At 33.2% G+C, this 20,598-nt stretch overlaps 1 protein-coding gene across 3 annotated transcripts in view; it reads left to right on the plus strand.

Annotated features, from left to right (window-relative positions):
• The window catches only part of LOC140669347 (nephrin), a 233,444-nt gene that overhangs the window by 23,877 nt on the left and 188,969 nt on the right, over positions 1-20,598 (plus strand). For 2 of the 3 annotated variants that reach the window (XM_072899116.1, XM_072899114.1), the window contains exon 2: positions 18,098-18,294. In XM_072899116.1, the coding sequence (XP_072755217.1) occupies positions 18,177-18,294 (118 nt within the window). In that variant the 5' untranslated portion in view covers positions 18,098-18,176. Of the gene's footprint in view, positions 1-6,461; positions 7,063-18,097; positions 18,295-20,598 lie in introns of those variants that run through there. The other variant, XM_072899115.1, reaches the window with a different exon arrangement.

Here is a 20,598-nt window from a genome sequence, read left to right on the forward strand (position 1 = left end):
CGATAGGAATCGCGTATCGACTGAGAAACGTTCATCATTTATTCTTGAGCTTTGGATAGGTCCGGCAAATAAAAGTTAGTGCGACAGAGGAATAAAGCTCAGTTCACTCTACTTACACAAAGAACAAGTCTTTCGAGTTCTAACGAAACTCCGAGTATTTTGACGGGCGCAACAGAAGTAGTAAATGCTCATCGCATCGCGGCGAACTCCTTTCAAAACGAGCAGTTTATCCATGTTCTCGCTGCGTGTTATAACAATTTCGACGTACGTGATAATGACGAGTATCGCGCCACTTCCAGTCGAAGAATATATCTGATTCTCGCCAAGTTTTGCGCGCGTCTGCGACTGCTAAGTTACAGAACCCCGCCCGAGGATTCACACTCTCTAACGAGGATGTTTGTAGGATGATACAACTTTACGTTGTCGGCGCATCGTGCGGAAACGACGCGCGGAAAGTCGTGAGTTTCTTTAGATTGTCGAGAGATTCTCAAGTGAAATTAACGTTGTAAATTTCGATATCGCAAACTCAGCTTATCTTCTCAAGTTTTCGCTTAACTTAATATAAGGTGTATAAATGGGCCAATATTTTTGCATACACGGTAAAAAACATTTTGTATTTTTGTTGAAAGTTTCTTGTGTTGAACATTTTGTGTGAAATTTTTAACATACCCTTATGTTAATATGACATAATACTGTCGTTAAGTTTAACACTAAATTTTTTACCGTGTATGTATATGGCGTTATAGCAAAATGTGAATGCACATGAATGACGAACTTAAATTGTGTAATTATGTTTAATATATCTGTTTGAAAAAATATTATCTTAATATACATTATACATTTTTAATTGTGTAATATTAATGCATGTATTATAATATTAAATCAGAATCTAGTCATTAAAAACATTTTTAACAATCACTTTTTATCTTTTGTTGCATCTATGTTTCTCAAACGTAATTTTTTTTTGCACAGCATGCACATTGCTAATTAGTTTTAAAAATATTGTCAGTTAAAAATATTGTCAATAAAAATATTTGCTAGTTTAAAATAATTTGACTGAGGAGAAAAGTTGCGATGGAAAAACTAAACTAAATAGAAATATTCGCTCAAAAACTACAATTATTGGAATCTGAACGAAAAATTGAAAATAATTTCTCGCTTTAATAGTTGAACGATTCCCATTCGCGCACAAAGGCGATCAGAAAAGTGAGACCTGAGCAAAACAGGACAAAGCGGTGTGTGTATGAAAAGCCATGTAGTATTAATCGGAACGATCAAACGGTTCGCCTGTCGAATAATTGCGTTCCGTGTTGCAACGGAATGTCCAGCGACGACAATGCGAGTTTTTTGATTTTTTTTTCGCTTTACGTATTCTTGCGATACAGCGGCTTGACAACGAAAAGTAATGGCTATCAAGAAACTTAACGTTAGCCAAGAGCAACACTGGAACAACCTAGAACGAGAAGTACAATGATTGTGTGTTCGATTGTTAGATTTCCCTTTTCTCTCTCTCTTTGTTTCTTTGCTTTTTTCTTCTCTTTCTCACAAACCCCCTTATTTCCTCTCGCGTGCAAACGTCCGCTATTTTTCCACTTTTCTCCGCCGGCCATTTCTACTCTTCTCCCACACTTCTCGCAAACCGAGAGCTCGAACTTCTCGTATCGAACGTTTTCGCCTCGCTGATTTAACCGGATTCAGGATTCCGATCGCTTTCTACCGCGAGGACTTCGGGAGCGCTTACGAAGTCGACAGTGCCGAAGTAAAACCCTTCGGTAAGATCGTCCCTTTCGAATCCTAGAGCGTCCTAGGTGCGCGTCAAGATCTTTTCGTACGCGACCGCACGAGGGATTTGGAGGGAGTCAAATTATCTGAATATAATTTGGCCGTCTGAATCGGATGGGTAGGAGATCGCTGCTTTCACGGATCGCGATCAGAAATCGATGTATCCCAGCGAGGTTCTTTTAACTGATTCTAGATTTCAATCAGAAAATCTGAAAGATAGAAAGATTTTTGGCCCGAGATACGAGATCTTCTTTACGCACGATAACGTCGCAATCGACCCATCTATCAGTTGATGCGAATAAAAAATGTTCACGTCAATAAATAGGAAGATATTGATTTTCTCTAAAGATTATTTTACTAGACTCTACTTCTCAAAATCTCTTTTCTAACTTTGGACAAACATCTTTTGTAACGGATTAAAATTTATCAAAATTATTATGTTTATGCTATCTGTTATGTGATCTTGCAAAGATATTTATGCAATTAATAGAAAAAAGAAAAAATATATTTATAATGTATACGATATATATGTATATATGATACTTCATATAAATTAGCATTTAAAATAATGTGATACCGATTGATATTTATATTATTCTTTAGTTTTTTAAATTTCCGAATAAAAGATTAATTTTGAAATGTTTTTATGCAGCAACGCATTTGAATTAATCACACGTAACACGTTTTCATATGTTTGTTGAATATTCGACAAGTTGTAGCATTTATTGACTTCAACTTTGTCAGAAATTCCGAAACGCGAAGATTCTTCAGGTTTCTCAAGCACATAGCATGACGCAATAATTTAACGTTCGAGTGTTTCATCTAAGCTCATAAAGGAAGGATTACCGGCGAACATCCTGTACAAGCGCGAGTTAAGGGGCTGTACCTTTTGCGTGTCTTCATGATGTGGCATATAGAACGTATGAATTTACTCCGCTCGCATATGCCAACATTTATACATATGTATGTCTATGTATATGCGAATGAAAGTGCAAACTGTCTGAAAGAGAATTAATAATTTTCGTCTTTGGCGAAATCAAAAAGCTATGCGCGATTGTGCAGATTTATAACGTCAAAATATGAATCTCACAAAAAAAATTTGCTTCCTGCCAACTATCCTTGTCATATATTAGATATATTGAAATATGTTACAGATAACTGATACAAGATGCAATGTTGATATCAAAATACACAGAAACGATAGGAATATGATAGGAAAATATCTGAACATGTAAAAGTATTGTTAAATATTATAATATTCCTAAAGTTTATAAATAATTATTATCTTTTTCTCTATAATTGTTACATTATATAAAAATATAAATAAAAACAAAAATGTTTTTAGTAAATGACGTACATCAAATAATACGTTTCAATATTTTCTTCATCGCATATGTTTTCTCTATCTACAATCATGTGTATGATTTCCTATCACGTCCGTTCGGCGAGATAACATCCAGATTGTGGATATGTTTTCACATTTACGTCCGCGTTCACATATTTCGAGTGCGTCGAATTGGCATGCGCGTGCCCGACTGCATTTTCGGTGTCGTCTTGATCAGAGATATCAAGCTTGCATATATCGAACTGGCAATCATTTCCGGTTACCGTATTGACCGCAGCGATAGCGCTTGGATGTGACAGCGTAATGTTGTGTATAAGCTTTATTGAAAGGGCAGATAGAGAGATAAACAGATAGAAACAGGTAGATAAATCTATTTAACTCAAGGAAATTGATGTTTAAACTATAAAAGCACCGTTTAATAAAATGAAAAATATAATTTCACTTTGAGAATGCGTTGTGTTAGACAAAAAAAAAAAACACTGTAAAATAATTACTAACATATACACATATATAATTGTCAATTAAGCTAAGCGTAGTTGTATTACAAATATGCCGCTATGACGTAATCTATATTTCATGCGCCAGTTTTATTTGTATCGCAAGAGAAAACAGTATCACTGCCATATCTTTCGACTAACGTCTTATGCAGCCAATCACGAAGTCATATATAAATACAAACGATCTGTCTCGCCAGAACAAAGTTACTCGCATCTCGGTTATGGATATTGCGATTAGATTTCTGCAAGAGAGAGGTATTGCCTCAATTTTTTTTTATGATAAATAGTAGAAAATATCAGTGTGCATTCCAATGTGACGTGAATTCGATTCATGCGTATAAAGGTGCTTTTCATCGTCCTCAGCGAATTGTTGTATGCGCAACAATCGTTGATTAGAATCGTATAAACTACAACTGTTTCATTCAACCAGTCACATCTAACAGTCGGTCACAGTTGATACGATAATTAGCTTCCACTGTTGCGCACGTTTAATGAGCTATTTTATGTACATATCACATCTGGAAAAGGCGGCTCCCTTTCGACCTTTCATGCCTATTCGCGTCTTCCCGTAATCGCACATATAGTCGACGTTTCCTACTAAGTTTTGGGAAGCACTAATTACGAATGACGGACTTGCTCGTTAACGTCCGCTTGAAGTTTCCTGCACGTTTCGAGCGATTCGGAAACCAGAGTGATTATAACACAAATTAGCTCGTCAGAGAGATAAGAAAGTTTTTCGTCACGCCTGCGATGCACGCTATCTACAAAGTGGGTCAGAATGAAATATTTCATTTGCTTCGCTTGAAATTTTCGGAATATCTGGGAAGAAAATGATAAATTTGTTTTCTAACAAAATTTTGGTTTATTTGTCAAAATTTATTGTAGAAAGAGAGAGAATTTATAAAGTAAACGACAAATCTCGATTCTTTCATCATTAATGGTACATGTAAAAATAAATTAATATAGTGAAAGGGTTAAAATATTATTAGGCACACACTTACGGCGGATTAAATTTCATGACTACAAATTGAAACAATGAGGATATTCACAACGGCAAATGCATTTGATTGGATTAGTGCTTTTGACTATCGATCATTATTCAGTCGTATTTATTCAAACGTTTCAAAGGTGGAATCTATTTTGAGAGCTTTAGTATTCTCTCTGCGCTTAATGTGCTCGTTTATGATAATTTTGTGGCGATTACGATGGATGCATTACGTTGTTGCTGAAAGATATATAAACCCCTTCGAAACGACGCTGAAATCGTGTCTATCGAAATGTTGGTCGTTTGGCGTATTGACTCAATCCGCTTACGTTCCTGTAACATTTTTATCGAAATCCATATTATTATTGAATCTCATTAGTGCTGATATCAAATCAGACCTGGAATTATTTTATACACTTCGAGCATTGAGATCATATGTATTAAAAATTACTTTATATCATCCACAAATTTTTGAATTAAAGCAATATACAATAAAATAATTTTTTTATTTCGAAGTATTATCTTTGACACAAGAAGATTGTAAAATCAATTTTATATTGTTATATAATAATTAGTAATAATAAATAATTTAAAATATTAGAAAAAAAATTATACGGAAAAATAAAACAAATATTGTGCGATATCATTCACGTAAAAATAAGTTCTAAATCTGACGCGAGCGATCTTATTAATTAACTGTCAGGTAATTACTCCAGCTAGAAGTGAAAAAAATTATTTATCCTATCTATTTCGTAAGAAGTTATCGTATCCATTGCATCATATTTCTTATTTCGTTCACTTTCAAAATTTGGGTCTAATACATTTAATTAATTAATTAATTATATATTTCAGAGATAAAATTATGAAATATTTTGACATCTGATATCTACAAGTATCTGCTTTCGTAATGACAGATAAATAGACAATAAATAGTTATAAAGACATTAACAATATTATAAATCGGAAATAATATCTTGTGTATTTTTTGCATTCCTAGTGCAGATTATTTTTAATAAAAATAATCTCTACCAGGAATATATTTACACTTATGATTATAACACATGAAGATTTAAGAAATATTGGGCTCTAACAATAAGAAATATTAAATGCGATATGGAATGAACAGGTGCATCCACATAAAAACATACAAGAAATTGATTTAATGTTTTAAAAATTTTGTAAAAAATTTTTAATATAACAAAAAAATAGAAAAAAGCATATAAATAAAAACTTTTGTATAATTACTTACATATATATATATTATTTTATGTATATTTTGTACAAGTTATTTTATTTATATTATTATACAAATAATACAGATAATTTTTACATTTATAATATAAGACTAATATATTTTATATAAGAATAATATAGTTTATTCTTATAATAATTTTTTTTACATTTTTTTAAACATTGCACATCAATTCAGTGAGTCACATACATACATACATATATACATACATACATACATACAATTTTATATAAATCCAAAAAAACATATCAATTTAGATATATGCAAATATTAGTTATTCACCATTCTATTGTCACTCTGCGCCTATTTGACAGCACGCCGGATGAAAGCACGTTTCACTCTTTCCTAAATTGCCTCCTGGTCATCCTATTACCCCCGTAGCACGCTCACCCCCGTATCTCGATGGAGCTCACGAGCTTGCACGAAGATTATCGAGCTTGCGCGAAGCACGGGTGTCGGCACACAGGGAGTGAGTTTGGACGTGGGGTGGATAGCGCCCCGACCGGGCGGAAGAGAAATAACGGCGAAGGGGAGGGGGATAGGTCGGCGGACGCTTGTCCGTGCGCGAAAGTTCGCTGGCAGCATCCAGTGACATCGCGGAGCTCGACGCGCGCGCATCGTTCAACGCGCGGGAGGATCGAATCTGCGAATCTGTCGCGAATTTTCTCGCGTAACTACCGATCAAAAACATAACACGTGTTAAAAATCCCGTCCGAGTGCGAAACGATCGCGCGAGTTTTCGTTTCAACGTGATTTCGAGTGACGATCTTTCTTATTGTTAGTTCTTGATTCTTCTGTTGGTATAGTGTTTGTTCGCTAAGTGACATACGCGCTGCCCCTGATTGATGACAAAAAAAAAAAAAAACCAACGATAAAAAGGAGTATCGTTTGTGCGTGATTATCAGCACTTCCAATCGATAAGAGTAGTGCGTGGCGATGCGATACACGCTCGAGGGCGATGCGGCGAGATGATTCCCGGGATCGCGTGAATAGTGTTGGCGGGAGGATCGCAGATCGTTGCGACCGCTGATGACAGCCCGTGACACCACGTGTTTGCGACGTCATTCCAAGACGACGACGGCGGGGTGACGTTGGCGTCGGGACGATCTGTCGCGGCGATGCCGTGATGCGTGTAATAACGCGTGTGCAAGCTGCAACTGGCAGTGCGTTTTGATCGAGTGTTAAGGGATTGACGGCTCAGGTAATGATCCTAATTCTGTTTATCTTTGTGATACTGCTGCTGTGAAGCGAATCTCGTAATAATTGTTTATAGTGCAGAGAGTGTGTGTACGTGTGTGTATGTGTAAAACTCTGAAAAAACTGGAGATTATCCAGAGATGTGGCTTCTGCGATTTTAATCGTATTCCATTGTTAGATTTATAATTTCGCTTTTATATATGATTTTTTTCATTTCCTTCCCTCTTATATTTTTTTGATTATTTTAATTCTAATGCAAGATTGATTCATTCTTAGATATATTTTACAATATGTAATTATATCCGCTATTAAATTGTTTGCTTCAAACCGTTAAAAAATATACAAGATTTCAAACATTTTAAAATTGAATAATTTAAATATTTCAGAAAAAATATTTATCATTGATAAAAACAAAAACTAATAGCTCCTTGTAACGGAGGAAAATTTAAATTTAATGTGCTATTACATTTTTTTTACTTAAATTTTTTCAGTATAAACTTGTTTTGCATATTTATAATTTATATTTTGCTCTATTATATATACATACATATGTCCCTAATTTAAGAATTGAGAAAACAATATATGTTTTTCTGAATTCTTCAATAATTATTAATAAAGAATGATCACATGCTTGTCATATCAACGTTGTATCGATGCAAGAGTTCACCCTACAGCGGTCTAGGTTAGCGGTTTAGCCAGGGGCGGTTGCCACCATGTTGCTTAAGTTATCAGTAAGTGATGCGATGGTAAACCTACATCCTGTCGATACAAGATTTAATCGATTGTATTGGCATACTTCCCGAATTGTGAGATGATGTATTCAATAACAACGTTTAAATAAATGTTGCAATTTATGACAAATTATTGATTTTTATTGACATATTCTTTGTTTAGTGTTCAATTTTCAAACATTTCAGTTATAATACATTTCAGCCTAACAGGCTTTTTTTGTGTGATTGAATAAAGTTATGACATATGCGTTACGATAAAATAAATGTGGCTCGGAAAAAAAAACGTTGAACTTTACTCGTAAATATATTGGACATTGTGCATTCAGTGTGTTCTCGGTTGCAATATTACGAAAGTTAAATAACAGCCACCACAGAAAATCAAATACGTACTGCCCGCGCCAATAAGCCCTCGTCGAAATTATATTGACAGAGAATGCGTCAATGGCAAGCCGCAAAAGCATTTTCCGTTCCGAATCCAGTAAAATATTAACAACCAAAAAGGTGAATGCGTTACGCTTCGGTTGTTAATCAACTCCTCCCGTCTGTGAGTGATTGCTGCTGTGATAGCTGGTTTTCGATAAATGTATGCAAATAAAACAATATGCTCTTCACAGTTGCGAAAGGATTGCACTCAAATGAAATGAATAGTTTTTTTGGCTGTTAGTTTTCTGATTGATCGCTTTCGATTGATATATTATACATCCAATAGATATTGTAGATTTAAAATTCACTAAAATTTACTAGTATTTTTTAAATTTTTTTATCAAAACTTACTTATTAAAATTCATAAGTTAACTTACGTCAAAAAAAAATTAGAGTTTTTTTCCATTGTATATTTTTTCTTTGTTCTATATACATATATCACGAATGTTTGTCGATATTATTTATAGTGACATGTACAATTTGTTCAATTTATACAATTAATCACACTCGATGATTTACGTGTCGAGCCATAAATCATACGAGATAAAATTATTGTCAAAAATATAAATAATTTTGATTTTATATCAACACACACACACACACACACACACACACACACACACAATCGATTTTTGATATTTATATTTTATTCTTTTTTTATATATTAGTGATTTTTTTCTTTCGAATTATACAGTAATATATCAAAATAGGGAATAGGAAAGTCAATATTTTCTTCAGTTAATTAATTTACGCTTATTAGCATTACCGATATAATATTTCGCAACATTAAACATTGACCGCATTTTCCGCAGATGATATTTTAAAGTCTTAGCTTTCCTTTCCTTCCTTTTTATTTGTGATATTTAAACAGATAATAACCAGATATTGAGATAGAACTTTTCGTTATCGGACGGGCAATGCTCTAACAATAAGATAGAGAGCTCTTTACGCTCGTAAACTTACAAAATATTACTGACTAAAGTACAAGGTTAACTGCCTATTCGAAACTTTTGCGGTACGATGCAGTGAAAAAATAAAAAACAAAAAAAAATAGAGGATGCGCTTTCATTGGCGAGCCGCGCACTTAAGGCAAATTAAGTGGCTTGCGCGCCATAAACAAAAATTTCTCACGGAGACACATTTAAGGGACAAACGAAGAACAACGTACTCTCCGTAAGAGGAGTTGGCACGTTTATTCGAGGAAGAAGTTGCGCGAGCGATTGACCTAAAATTCCAAAAGCGTATTTCGTTTGCGAGCGAGCTTTCGACAAATTCGTTGCTTCAGTTTCGTGAACGGGCTCGCCTGTCGTCTATTCGTGTTTCGCGAAAACTTGTTAGATCTTTATTCCCGCGCGTCGATATGTCGAAGACATCGTGCTTGTTGTTGCAATGTCTTCTCTGTGAAAGTTTTTACTAACTTGCCAGATAGCTCTAAACGAAAAAATATACGGAATATTATATATATATATTTGTATTTTTTTAATAGGTTTTTTTTATTGATGAAATTTAAATATGATAAATCAGTATTTATAATCTAAATGTGACATGCATACATTAAAGAGAATAATTTATAGATAAATTAAAATGGATAGGAATAATATTAACGCTATTGCGTGTAACGTGGCAATATTAACGCGTAACGTGATAATAAATTATATTTTCTTAATATTATTTGCATTATTTCTCTCGTGATGGTTTTAATGTTGTAAATGTTATATATATATATATATATATATATACATATATACTTACATCTATAAACAGATAGCATTTAAACTATTCGCTTTTTGTTACTTTGTAGAACTCGCGTGTGTCGTTTTCAGCTGTAGGAAATTGCAAGAGAGAATCGAATAATTAATAAATTAATAAAATCGATCCGTCAGAATGGAAAGGATGAGGATTGCTCTTCTGTCTCGTGGAAATCATCGTTGTCTTAAATGAGTTAATTTCAGTCATCTAACATTATCTGGCGAGGCTATCCGCTCGCTGTCACCAAGCGTGTTCATCTTTGATGTCTGTCAGGCTAGTCTCGCGAAATTCTCCATCGGTCTTCACGGTCGCTCTTTCGAGCCCGAGCTCGGTTAATGGCTGTTTAAGAGCTCTGTGAAAAGCCCAGAAGCGACTCCAGCGCTTCTCGATATCTCGTCTATCGGAACTTCCTAAGGTAGTCATTCTCCCAGTTCACTCTAGGTTCCATTATTCTTCGCGCTAATTCGACGTCATGATATTAGCTGGGAACTTTTAGTCCCCTTTCGAGTCAACTCGAGCTTCTGTGAGTGGCACATAGGATTTTATGGGTTTTACATGTGAGAAAATAATAGTATCTTCTTCACTGAAAGTTTAATGATAAGATAAATCGGAAAAGTATCATTTTATTTGAAGATTGGAAATAATTGTATATCTTGTTATTGAAGCTATCAAGGACACTTCGCATTTTTAAATCAATATTTTAAAGCTAATTATTGTCACAATTTACGAAATGGAAAGACGAATATTAATAAGATGCTATCTAATGACATTAGATATTCTAAATTCTCTTTTTTGTTTATATTACAGCATTAATTATATAAATTAATATAACATAATAAGATGTATAAATAATTCGATAATGAAACTCTTAAGATAATAGAGGTAGAGAACTGAAATAATGTATTATTCCGAGTTTCTTCTCTAACAAGTTCCCTAACGAGAATTTTGAAGTTCTCTAACTGTTTTTTTCTAAGCAAAAAAAAAAAAAAAATTGTTCGATTTTCTCCGACAGTCTTAGAAGCAGCAAAAATATTGTCTTATCACAAGAATCACGATTTTCGTAAAACGGTCATTGTCTTGCTACGTGCACCCTTTTTCTTGAAACGAATCTCTTGTCACGTAGTGGTTGTAGCATGATGGTTCGGTGCGATGTGGAACACGTTGGTGGGACAACTCTCCTTTCCGTAGCCGGCCGTACCAACACGGGCTGTAACCACTTTCCGGTATTCACTTCGAGTACGCGCTTCGATAGAGACAAAGAGAGAGAATGACCAGTAAGAACAAAAAGTTCTTATATATATATATACGTGTACGTGATGTCGACGGAAGGTCTGCTCGTTTCGATTCACGCCAATATCCGATCGTTAGAATTTAAATCGTCCGCCGTTTCCTTGTTTAACTAGAACATTGAGATTTTGTTTTAACGAAAAATCCCGTCTGAATTTATTAATTTCAATATTAATTTATTAATTATCTGCCGTTTTGTTAAAGGTTATTTCATTGATATTATTAGATATTAGTGAACACTCAATGTTTTTAATATAAAGCGAAGGGGACAATTGCATGTAGCTTGTAAAGAGAGGAAGATTTAATTTAATATTTTCAATCATTTTTTTATTTTTATGTAAATATCGCATATTTATTCTTTAAAAAAGATAATATGATTATGTTCCTATAATAGTATTGTTTGTTGAATTTTTATATATGTATATTTTATTAAAATATGGACGATCAAATAATCTAATAATATCTTATTAATCGTAAAATTCTCTTTTGACTAATATTTCGCGTGCGTATACGTGTATGAACGTAGTTTTAATTATAAAGCATGATAAAATATTTGAAATAAATTTGTTATGCAAATTTGAACTTTACATTGTTTATACAAAGGTATACTTCTACGTTTTTTTTCTTCTGATATATAATTGATATATAATTGAATTAAGTTGTAATTTGTAAAAAAAAAATGAAATAATTTGAAGTGCACAAGAAGAAAATAGTCAAATAACCTAACAAAAGAAAGTTTTATGATTAATAAAATAATATTATTAAATAATTAGTCATTTTATTATATTTACATAATTATTAAAAAATGCTTATCTAATTGTAAATATATTATACGTCATAATAAAAGATACATATATATATATAAATTATAAATTAAAAATTATAAATTAAAAAAATTTGCGGCAAATGCGAAGGATATGGTTTTAGAGAAAGCGATAAATATCTTATAATAAACTCTCTCATGTATAATACATTTACTTTTTATTTAATTAAATTCTCTTTAAAGCTTTACGTATTTCTCACTTTTCTGTGACTGTTGCTAAATTATATATATATTAATATATATATATATATATATATATATATATATATATATATATATATATATACATACATATATACGCATACAGGGTGTCCTATTTTAATTTATCACCCCAAATATTTTCGTTCCCTTGCATTTTACAAGAAAATGTTTCAGACAAAAGTTGTATGGTTTTAAGAGGGCCATAAAATAGTACCATTGGTTAGGTTCAAACAATTATTCAAGGTCAAACTGATGGTACCATTTTATGGCCTCCTTGAAATCATACAACTTTTGTCTGAAACATTTTCTTGTAAAATGCAAGGGAACGGAAATATTCGGGGTGATAGATTAAAATGGGACACCCTGTATATATGTATTTTTTTAAAAATTATTAATATCTTTCATATGAGAGACACACATCTTTTTATTTATAAAATATTTTATTAAATTATCAAAAAAGAGATATAATGGATACATAATGCATACATGTATATGTATGTACATGCATATATGCATGCAGGACACGTGTATATGTGTACAAGTATAATTTATTTTCCAATATATATATATATATATATATATATATATATGTATATTTATTCATATAAAGAGTAAAATTCACTCACGGCGTGTTACTTCCGTGATAGGTGTGTCAAGTCTATTCGTGATGTCGAGCCGTTCAGTTGCGTTACACGTTACACGATTCACGTATGTGTGGTGTAGGGTCGCGTGCCTATGCTCGTAGACTGAGATTATCAACTATTCATCGTTTAGTCGTGCAATTTGCGTATACCCACATTGTGTGATCGCTCGCCTTCGCCCATAGACACATATGAATGATTAAATCAGCTATGCATATATGCTACCACGCGTATGTAATAGAGTGACTTATCTTATTTTTCGCACGCGCTCAGTTTTTAATTTTATAGGCGACAATAATTTCATGAAAAATTGATGTAGTGACACGTGATAAAGAAAGATCTCCAATCTTCCTATGTCTATTTTTTGCCACTTTTCTCGCTAATGATTTCGTTTAGATCTCGATATGCATATTTCATATCAAGAAAAAAATAGACAGATGAAGATTTGTGATTAAAAATGTGATTTAAAAATCACAACTTGAATATTAAAGAAGTTAATATGTTAATTTTACTTATTTAATACAAGTCTATTACACTTTCAGAAAGAAAATTTGTAATACACTTCTCTCGAGTTTGCGTTTATGTAAAAAGTTACTATATCAAAAATTGCGTATTTGGACAGTTTTTTAAATGGTGAATTCGCAACAGCCAGGTTTGCGACGTATTGCTTTACCGTTCATGTAATTTTACATATATAAAAATTACTTATTGTTAAATAAAAGTATATATTAGATAATATTTTTTTTAAATAAGATGCCATTTGAATAAAAATATATATAAAACGGTATATAAAAGGTATTATGATTGATATAACAAGTAATCAAAAATAAAATAAAATCTAAATTAAATTAGAAATACTTAGATTCAAAGTGAAAGTTTTTGGAAATAAAAATAATGTTCTTAAGAGAATTTAATTTTAAAAGAATTTTTCTACTACATTTAATTACATAACTATTATTTGAAAAAAGTTCCTTATAAACAATTATTAAACGGAAAATTATATTATAGTTATAAGTATTAAATGTAACAATTATTATATAAAAATATTATTTTTATATATTATATAATACTATTGTATTAATATCAACAAGTTTTTTCTGAGAAATCATTCTAAGAAGTAATATTACAGAGAAAAGTGGTCGTAAAAAGAATTGTTTTCAAGAGTCTACGTAACATCGATACCTTTTAGCAGTCGTTCGTTGTGCAATTGGTCTCGTAGAAACCATCGGGACGAAGCAAACACGCCCTTCGAGTCATCGATTCATACATTTACTTTGGACGGCAATGCTCGCTGTCGCATTTTCCGCCTCTTCGACCGGAAGCAGAGTTCATTTTGCCCGAGGCGTAAAAATACGAGAGATAAAGCATCGAGAGTCGGATCGAGATGAAAGGAATTTCAATTATTACCTGAGGCTCGCTTTATCTCGAAAAGCGAGGTAAACTTTCGTATTAAAAATATCACACTGAAATTTCGCGAGTTATAGACATGAAAGTTAATCGAGCAAATAATGCAAAAGCCAGCGTGGTGTTTCGATAACCAACGTAATTATCGATAGAAATAATAGTGTCGCTGATAATATTGGAAAAGCTATGCATTTTATTGGAAATGATTATCCAGCACAATAATTTTCTTTGAATATTAAGTTTTATTCCGCTGCTTTTCATCTCGATAATCAAAAGAATCCTCTTTAAAATTGAAAATATATTTATATTATATACAATCGCTGCATAAGATCCGCGACAATTATTACGGCGCGTCATCAATGTGACTATGCTAAAATCTTATTGGATTACTTATAAGTAACTTAACCGTCGTAACCGAAAGCATTTGCATTTCCCGACAGTCACGAAGGATCTCGTTACCTATGGCATTCCTTACTAGACGTAACACAATTTCAGTCTGTGTTATCTCGTATTCTTGTCGCAAAGTCATCACGCTTGCAAAACTCGCCGGAAGGACGAAATGACGTAGTTTTGCTGGTTAAAATATCGATCTCACTTCTCGCTCTTGGAAAGAGAGAGGGCAATACGCTTATAGTCGCTTTAACCGGAAATGACCGGAAGCGCTAGAAGCGCGATCCACTCTTTGGACGATGAGGGAGCAAAAAATGGAAAAGAGTGGATAAGAATCGAGGATAGCGAGTCATCGACGGAAAAGAATTCTCGATTAAATCTGGCGACCGGCGGCCCTTCGACTAAACCGACCGTATAAAATTCAATCTCGCTTTTTTTCCTTCGCCTCTTCATCTCTATCCGGTCAATTTTCAATTATTCGATTCTCGCGGAAGCTCTTTTATTATTAACATTTGCGATTTTGTCTAGATCTTTGCGAATTTGTAAAATCAATGAGGCTTCGAGATTTGTAAAATAAGTTACATCTGTATCCAAATATCGTTTTATTATTCTTTAATGTTATGTTATTAATAAGGATAATGAGATTATTAAATGCGATTCAAAAAAATTTATCTTTAAAATTTGTAGACGATATTCTACATATTCTTCTACATGTTTTTTATTCGCGTAGGGGGATGTAAAAGGATCTGGGATAACAGTAAATGAAATTTCCATGTATATTTCGTTACATACAAACGCCACAACTGTTATATATCCACGCAGATAAATGATACGTGCGTGTTGGCACTGATTTTTTTGCGACTTTGTTTACTTACTGGACTATGGCGATCCGTGAATTTTTTTTCTCAATAATATTGTTGCGTTTACACCGAATTTCGATTTCGACAGTTTTTTTCGTTTTTTTTTTCTTTTTACTAATTGTAAGTCGTAATACAAAATGTTTAGTGTCGTTGACGAAAGAGACATTTAGTTAAAATACGATAAAAATTATATTATTATAGTATTAAATTTCGCAAATATAATGAAAATTGTATAATTCAAAATCAAATGTGATTGTGTGAATGTAAAAAAACAGGGCTACTATTTTATACCTAATACTCAAATATTATAAGACTAATATATTATCATTTTTATCATGACATTTTGCGTATTTTGTTTTTTTTAATACATTCTTGCTTGACTTTTGATTGCGATTAGATCTTTTACGAATTCATATCGTATCTATTTACATCCTTCACAGATCACCATTTTACATCTCTTTCTAGAATTCAATAAACGTGTCGTGAATCTTTTCCTGTGACAATGTATTTTATAAATTTTTATTTCATGAAATAAATCTTCTTCATGTCAAGTAACATTTATGCTACACATACTACATATGCAAGTGAAAATATATTTGATTTCTCTCGTCGTACGTCTATTTCTAGCATATACAATAAATGTATCGTGCATTTGTCACTTTGTAAATTTATTTAACTGATTGTTATTTTATGAAATGTATTAATCTTTTAATACTAGGAAGCGTTTACACCAGATGGAAACAGCAATATTTGATTTATTGCTTTACGTCTGTCTGTGTAAACCAATTAACTGTGTCCTGAATTTATTACCTTACAAATTTGCGTTACGCATTTTTATTTCATGAAATAAAATTTTTCCACACGTGAAAATCGCGTAAGTTTCGGTTATGGTAATGATTTGATTTACCTCAATGCACAGAATAATTCATAAAGAGTGATAACTGGAATAATGATGACGTAATAATCGAAACGACGAAATGTTGAATCGATAAACTGGTCCACCAGGCCCCACGCGAATAAGCTTGCATTGTCGCTGTACAAAAGATACTATTCACCTGCCATGTTTCGTAGATTTCCCACGAGTTTTACGGTACGAGTGTATAGAGCTTCAAAAGACTTGAAGCATTTTTCTTTCCGTGCACCATCATTACTTTCGTATTCGCGATCCTCTGTTCAGCGATGTACCGAGAATCTATCATCAAGAAAAATACATCATAAGATGCGGACAATTCTCCGTTATAATCAGTCGATATCTCGCAATCGATCGCGCACACATCTGTCAGCTTTGCTTTTTTTCCTTTGCAAATTATATAAAAATCTTATTATTATTCCGCCTTTTTCCAACGACGTGTCTTTGATGATCGCAATATTGAAATAGAACGTGTGGAGTATGAAAAACAGATACTTATGTTTCTTCTCTCGTCGAACTATCGTCGAAATCATTTTTCAAAAGCAACGAAGAGAAGTTTAATAAAAATTTCAAAAAAATTTGATACACAAATGTGTTTGACTCAAACACATGAGTATTTTTTGTTGCAGGTAAACTATTTTTCGATTTGTTGAGGTTATATGATACCTCCAAAACACAACTTGTCAAAAACATGTACGTCGGAAAAAATATTAAATTTGTAAACAAATATTTTGTGGACGCAGACCTTCGACGTCACACAATGAGAATATATATCTTAATTCGTCCAAGTCTCTATGCACGTACACTTTTTTTTTTTTTTAAATCACGATGCAATATAATTGTAAAGTAAATTTTCATAAAAAATAATTTGTCATTTAAGAGCACCGAAAGATGAGTTGAAAATTTTTTTAATCCTATTTGTAACAACCTTGGACACAACTCGTTAAAATTTTCCATCAACTGTACAAATATCCGAAACGGGCACTTTTCATGCGTGTTATTTGGAGTGATAGATCAACTTTGGCTTAGTATCAGTTCATCTTGATAAGTCGATCGCTATTAATCCGATATCGTTAGTATGTATGCATCGAACGCGGCAGCGAAATTAACAATAAACGCATCACGTGTGACGCGTATCAAACGTGTCTATTGCTGTTAAATGCCAGTTACACGTGTCAACAATATCACAAATTTTCGCTAAAAACGATCCGAGTAAAACGTCATCTATCCAAAAGTGTACAGTTTGTAATTTTTAAATCTATTTGCTTTAAAAAAACTACAAACTACATTTAAAAGAGGAATAGCATAATATAATAAGTCATATATTTTCTATTCTAAAAGATAAATAAAAGATAAGAAATAATATATAAAAGAATAAATACTAATAATATTCTAAAAGATAATAAATGAAGAATTGTTTAACGTAAAATCCAGTTGCTTTTTGTCGTAGTAATATTTTTATGACTTTATAAGAAAAGGGAGGGGGAGATTTAAAATTTTTGCATTATGTAAATAAATGATATGAAGATATGGGCAAGAAATATTTTGAAAATAAATTCTATATATTTTACTTTATATTTTTCCCTTTATATTATTAACAAAAATTCTATTTGTTGACAGGCTGTTGTCTAAGAGTCGAACGAGACGCGAACCACTAGGATGGTTCGAGGGTGAAATTGCTAAAAAGACGTTGGTCAGTATGTTGCGGATATTGATAGTGGTGACGTGTATCAAGATATCGACGCTCGCCAGTGCACAGTCGAAAGGGACTACTTCTTTCGACGAAGATGCGAATAGCGACGAACCTGACCATCCAAGTGAGTACATAAATATTCTACAGAATTATTGTTTATTTCATCAGGTCGTAAAATGAATAAAATATGCTTGGTACAATAACTAACAAGTAATGTAAGTAATTTATTGTTTGACTTGTGTTAACGCGGTCGGTGTCGTGCAAATCAATTATTTAGAATACATATACTTAGTAGTTTGGCCAAGTTTCCAGCTACTTCATCTGGGTGAGTAGTAATGGTTGAGTGAATGTGGATATTGACAAATACAAGTCTGCTAACTAGTTTAGTTACAACTTTCCGGTTTAGATCAATAATGCTAGTTGAAAAAACATCAAAGTTTAATATCTGAGTGAATATTAGAGCGAAAGGTTTCATATATTCGAGCAATCGCGCAGAAATTCAACATTTTCGGTTTGTTGGGAAACGCGAAAGTACACTTCTGCTTCGTTCGATGTAGTAAACGAACGTAATGCATACTCATGCACAGATATGTGTATACACATATGCAGAGCGGGTCATGGAAAATGCGCCAGAGAAACAATTTGTTAAAATGGCCATGGAAACATACGAGAATGCTCCTTCCTTTTGTCGGTCGTGTTGTGCAAATCGGCCGTCGTGAAAGCCGTTCGTACGACGGCAAAATGGCGAGGGCAAAACTACTCGTGCAAATTGCTGCGGGTGCGCGTCCGCGAAACTTTTTCCCGAATTTATTCGGGTACCATTTGCCGGCGGAACGGATATCAAGATTAACGTTCAAAGCCGATGAAGAAGAAGCAGGGTAAAAAGGGAGAAAGGGGTCGAGAGAGCCGATTCGCGCGCTAACTTCGACGATCAAGTTCCTCGAAACATATTGAGATCGCAATTACCGGTCGGTCTGCAACGAGATTCGATGGCGAAAGTTGTGAAGATGGTGCAGCGAGAGACCCGGTTCCTTTAAAATTTCTACGCTTTACTCTCGCGGAGTTTTATGGAGAAGTTTGATGATCCCGTCGACGTACGAGTGACATCCTTCTTTGGGATGAAGAGAGGGAGATCGAATAACTTTCCGTCTCTCGTTTTATGCTGCGCGTTAGAGAACGCGCAGCTATCAATTTACTTTGAGTCCTATGAATTTTTACGGATTTTTTTCTTTTTTATCGATATTTTCAAGCGATCTTTTATATCCTGTTTCGTTATCCGCTTTGACTTGTGTCTGCCGTATCTTTCATGTTTTAAGTATATTTTGCCTAAACGAAAAAAAGAACATAATCTGCTTGTTATTTTGATTGTGACCACTTAGTAGGTTCTAAATATTAAATTTAAATATTTAATTATTAAGCACTGGTTTACAAAGAAAAAAAAAAACGTTGTTCGTGAAACGCATGTGCGACAGAGTTCTTTCAACTCTGAAAGAATTTCAGAGTTCTTTACTAATTGTAAAGTTCATAAAATAATTAGTCAGAATGAAAGCAACACCGACGAATTATGGGATGTCGTATGTCGACTGGTTGTTGGAAGTTTATATGGGAAAAGCTTGCCGCACTTTATAAGTTCTCCGCACGAGGCCAAACTAATTAGATATGTATGAATAACCTGAGCGTCGTGGTCGGGAACATATAATTAATGCAGCCCACCGGTTAAGTGAGAAATTAATTATAATATGGAAATTGGAATTGTTCCACTTCTCTCTCTCTCTTCCTCCCTCTTTTTTTTCTCTCTTTCTCCCTCTTGCTTTCACTCTCTCACAAACACACGCTCACTCTTCTTTTCCGTCCCTACATGCTAAAACTCTGACCACGTGACCACTTTTGCGCAGTAAAAGATTTCTCGACGCAGATGCACGTGTGAAACGTGCAGATGCAACCACGCACGTGTTTCGTGTAACGGCACATATGTGACGCGCAGTGCTTTCTTGCCGAGAAGAAAATCTCTTTTATGATAAAACCGTCAAGTTTCTTTCAGAAAAATGTGTCATTGCGCGTGACTATTTGCACAAATATCAATGGAAAATTTTATGCAATTTTTTTCCAGAATTAATTTTATGCTCACCTCTTCCATCACGCTGAACATATTTTGATGTGCGGGATTAAAATTCACACTTACCTTTTCGTAATTAACCTTTTAGAAATACTGTTCTATTGTTTATATATATTTCATGTTTATCAGATCAAACGAATTCAAAATTTTATTATTCATTGCAGTAATATGAAATAATGTTTTAAAATAAAGTGAAAATAGTATCTTGAATCAATAAGAGTCCCACGCAATTTTATATTACTTAGACAGATAGACATCACAGTTAAACGAAATCTCGAAGCACTCTATGCTCTTACATACTTTTTCTGTTAT

This window comes from Anoplolepis gracilipes, chromosome 9 (assembly GCF_047496725.1).
Source record: "Anoplolepis gracilipes chromosome 9, ASM4749672v1, whole genome shotgun sequence".
In the NCBI taxonomy this organism is placed as follows: domain Eukaryota; kingdom Metazoa; phylum Arthropoda; class Insecta; order Hymenoptera; family Formicidae; genus Anoplolepis; species Anoplolepis gracilipes.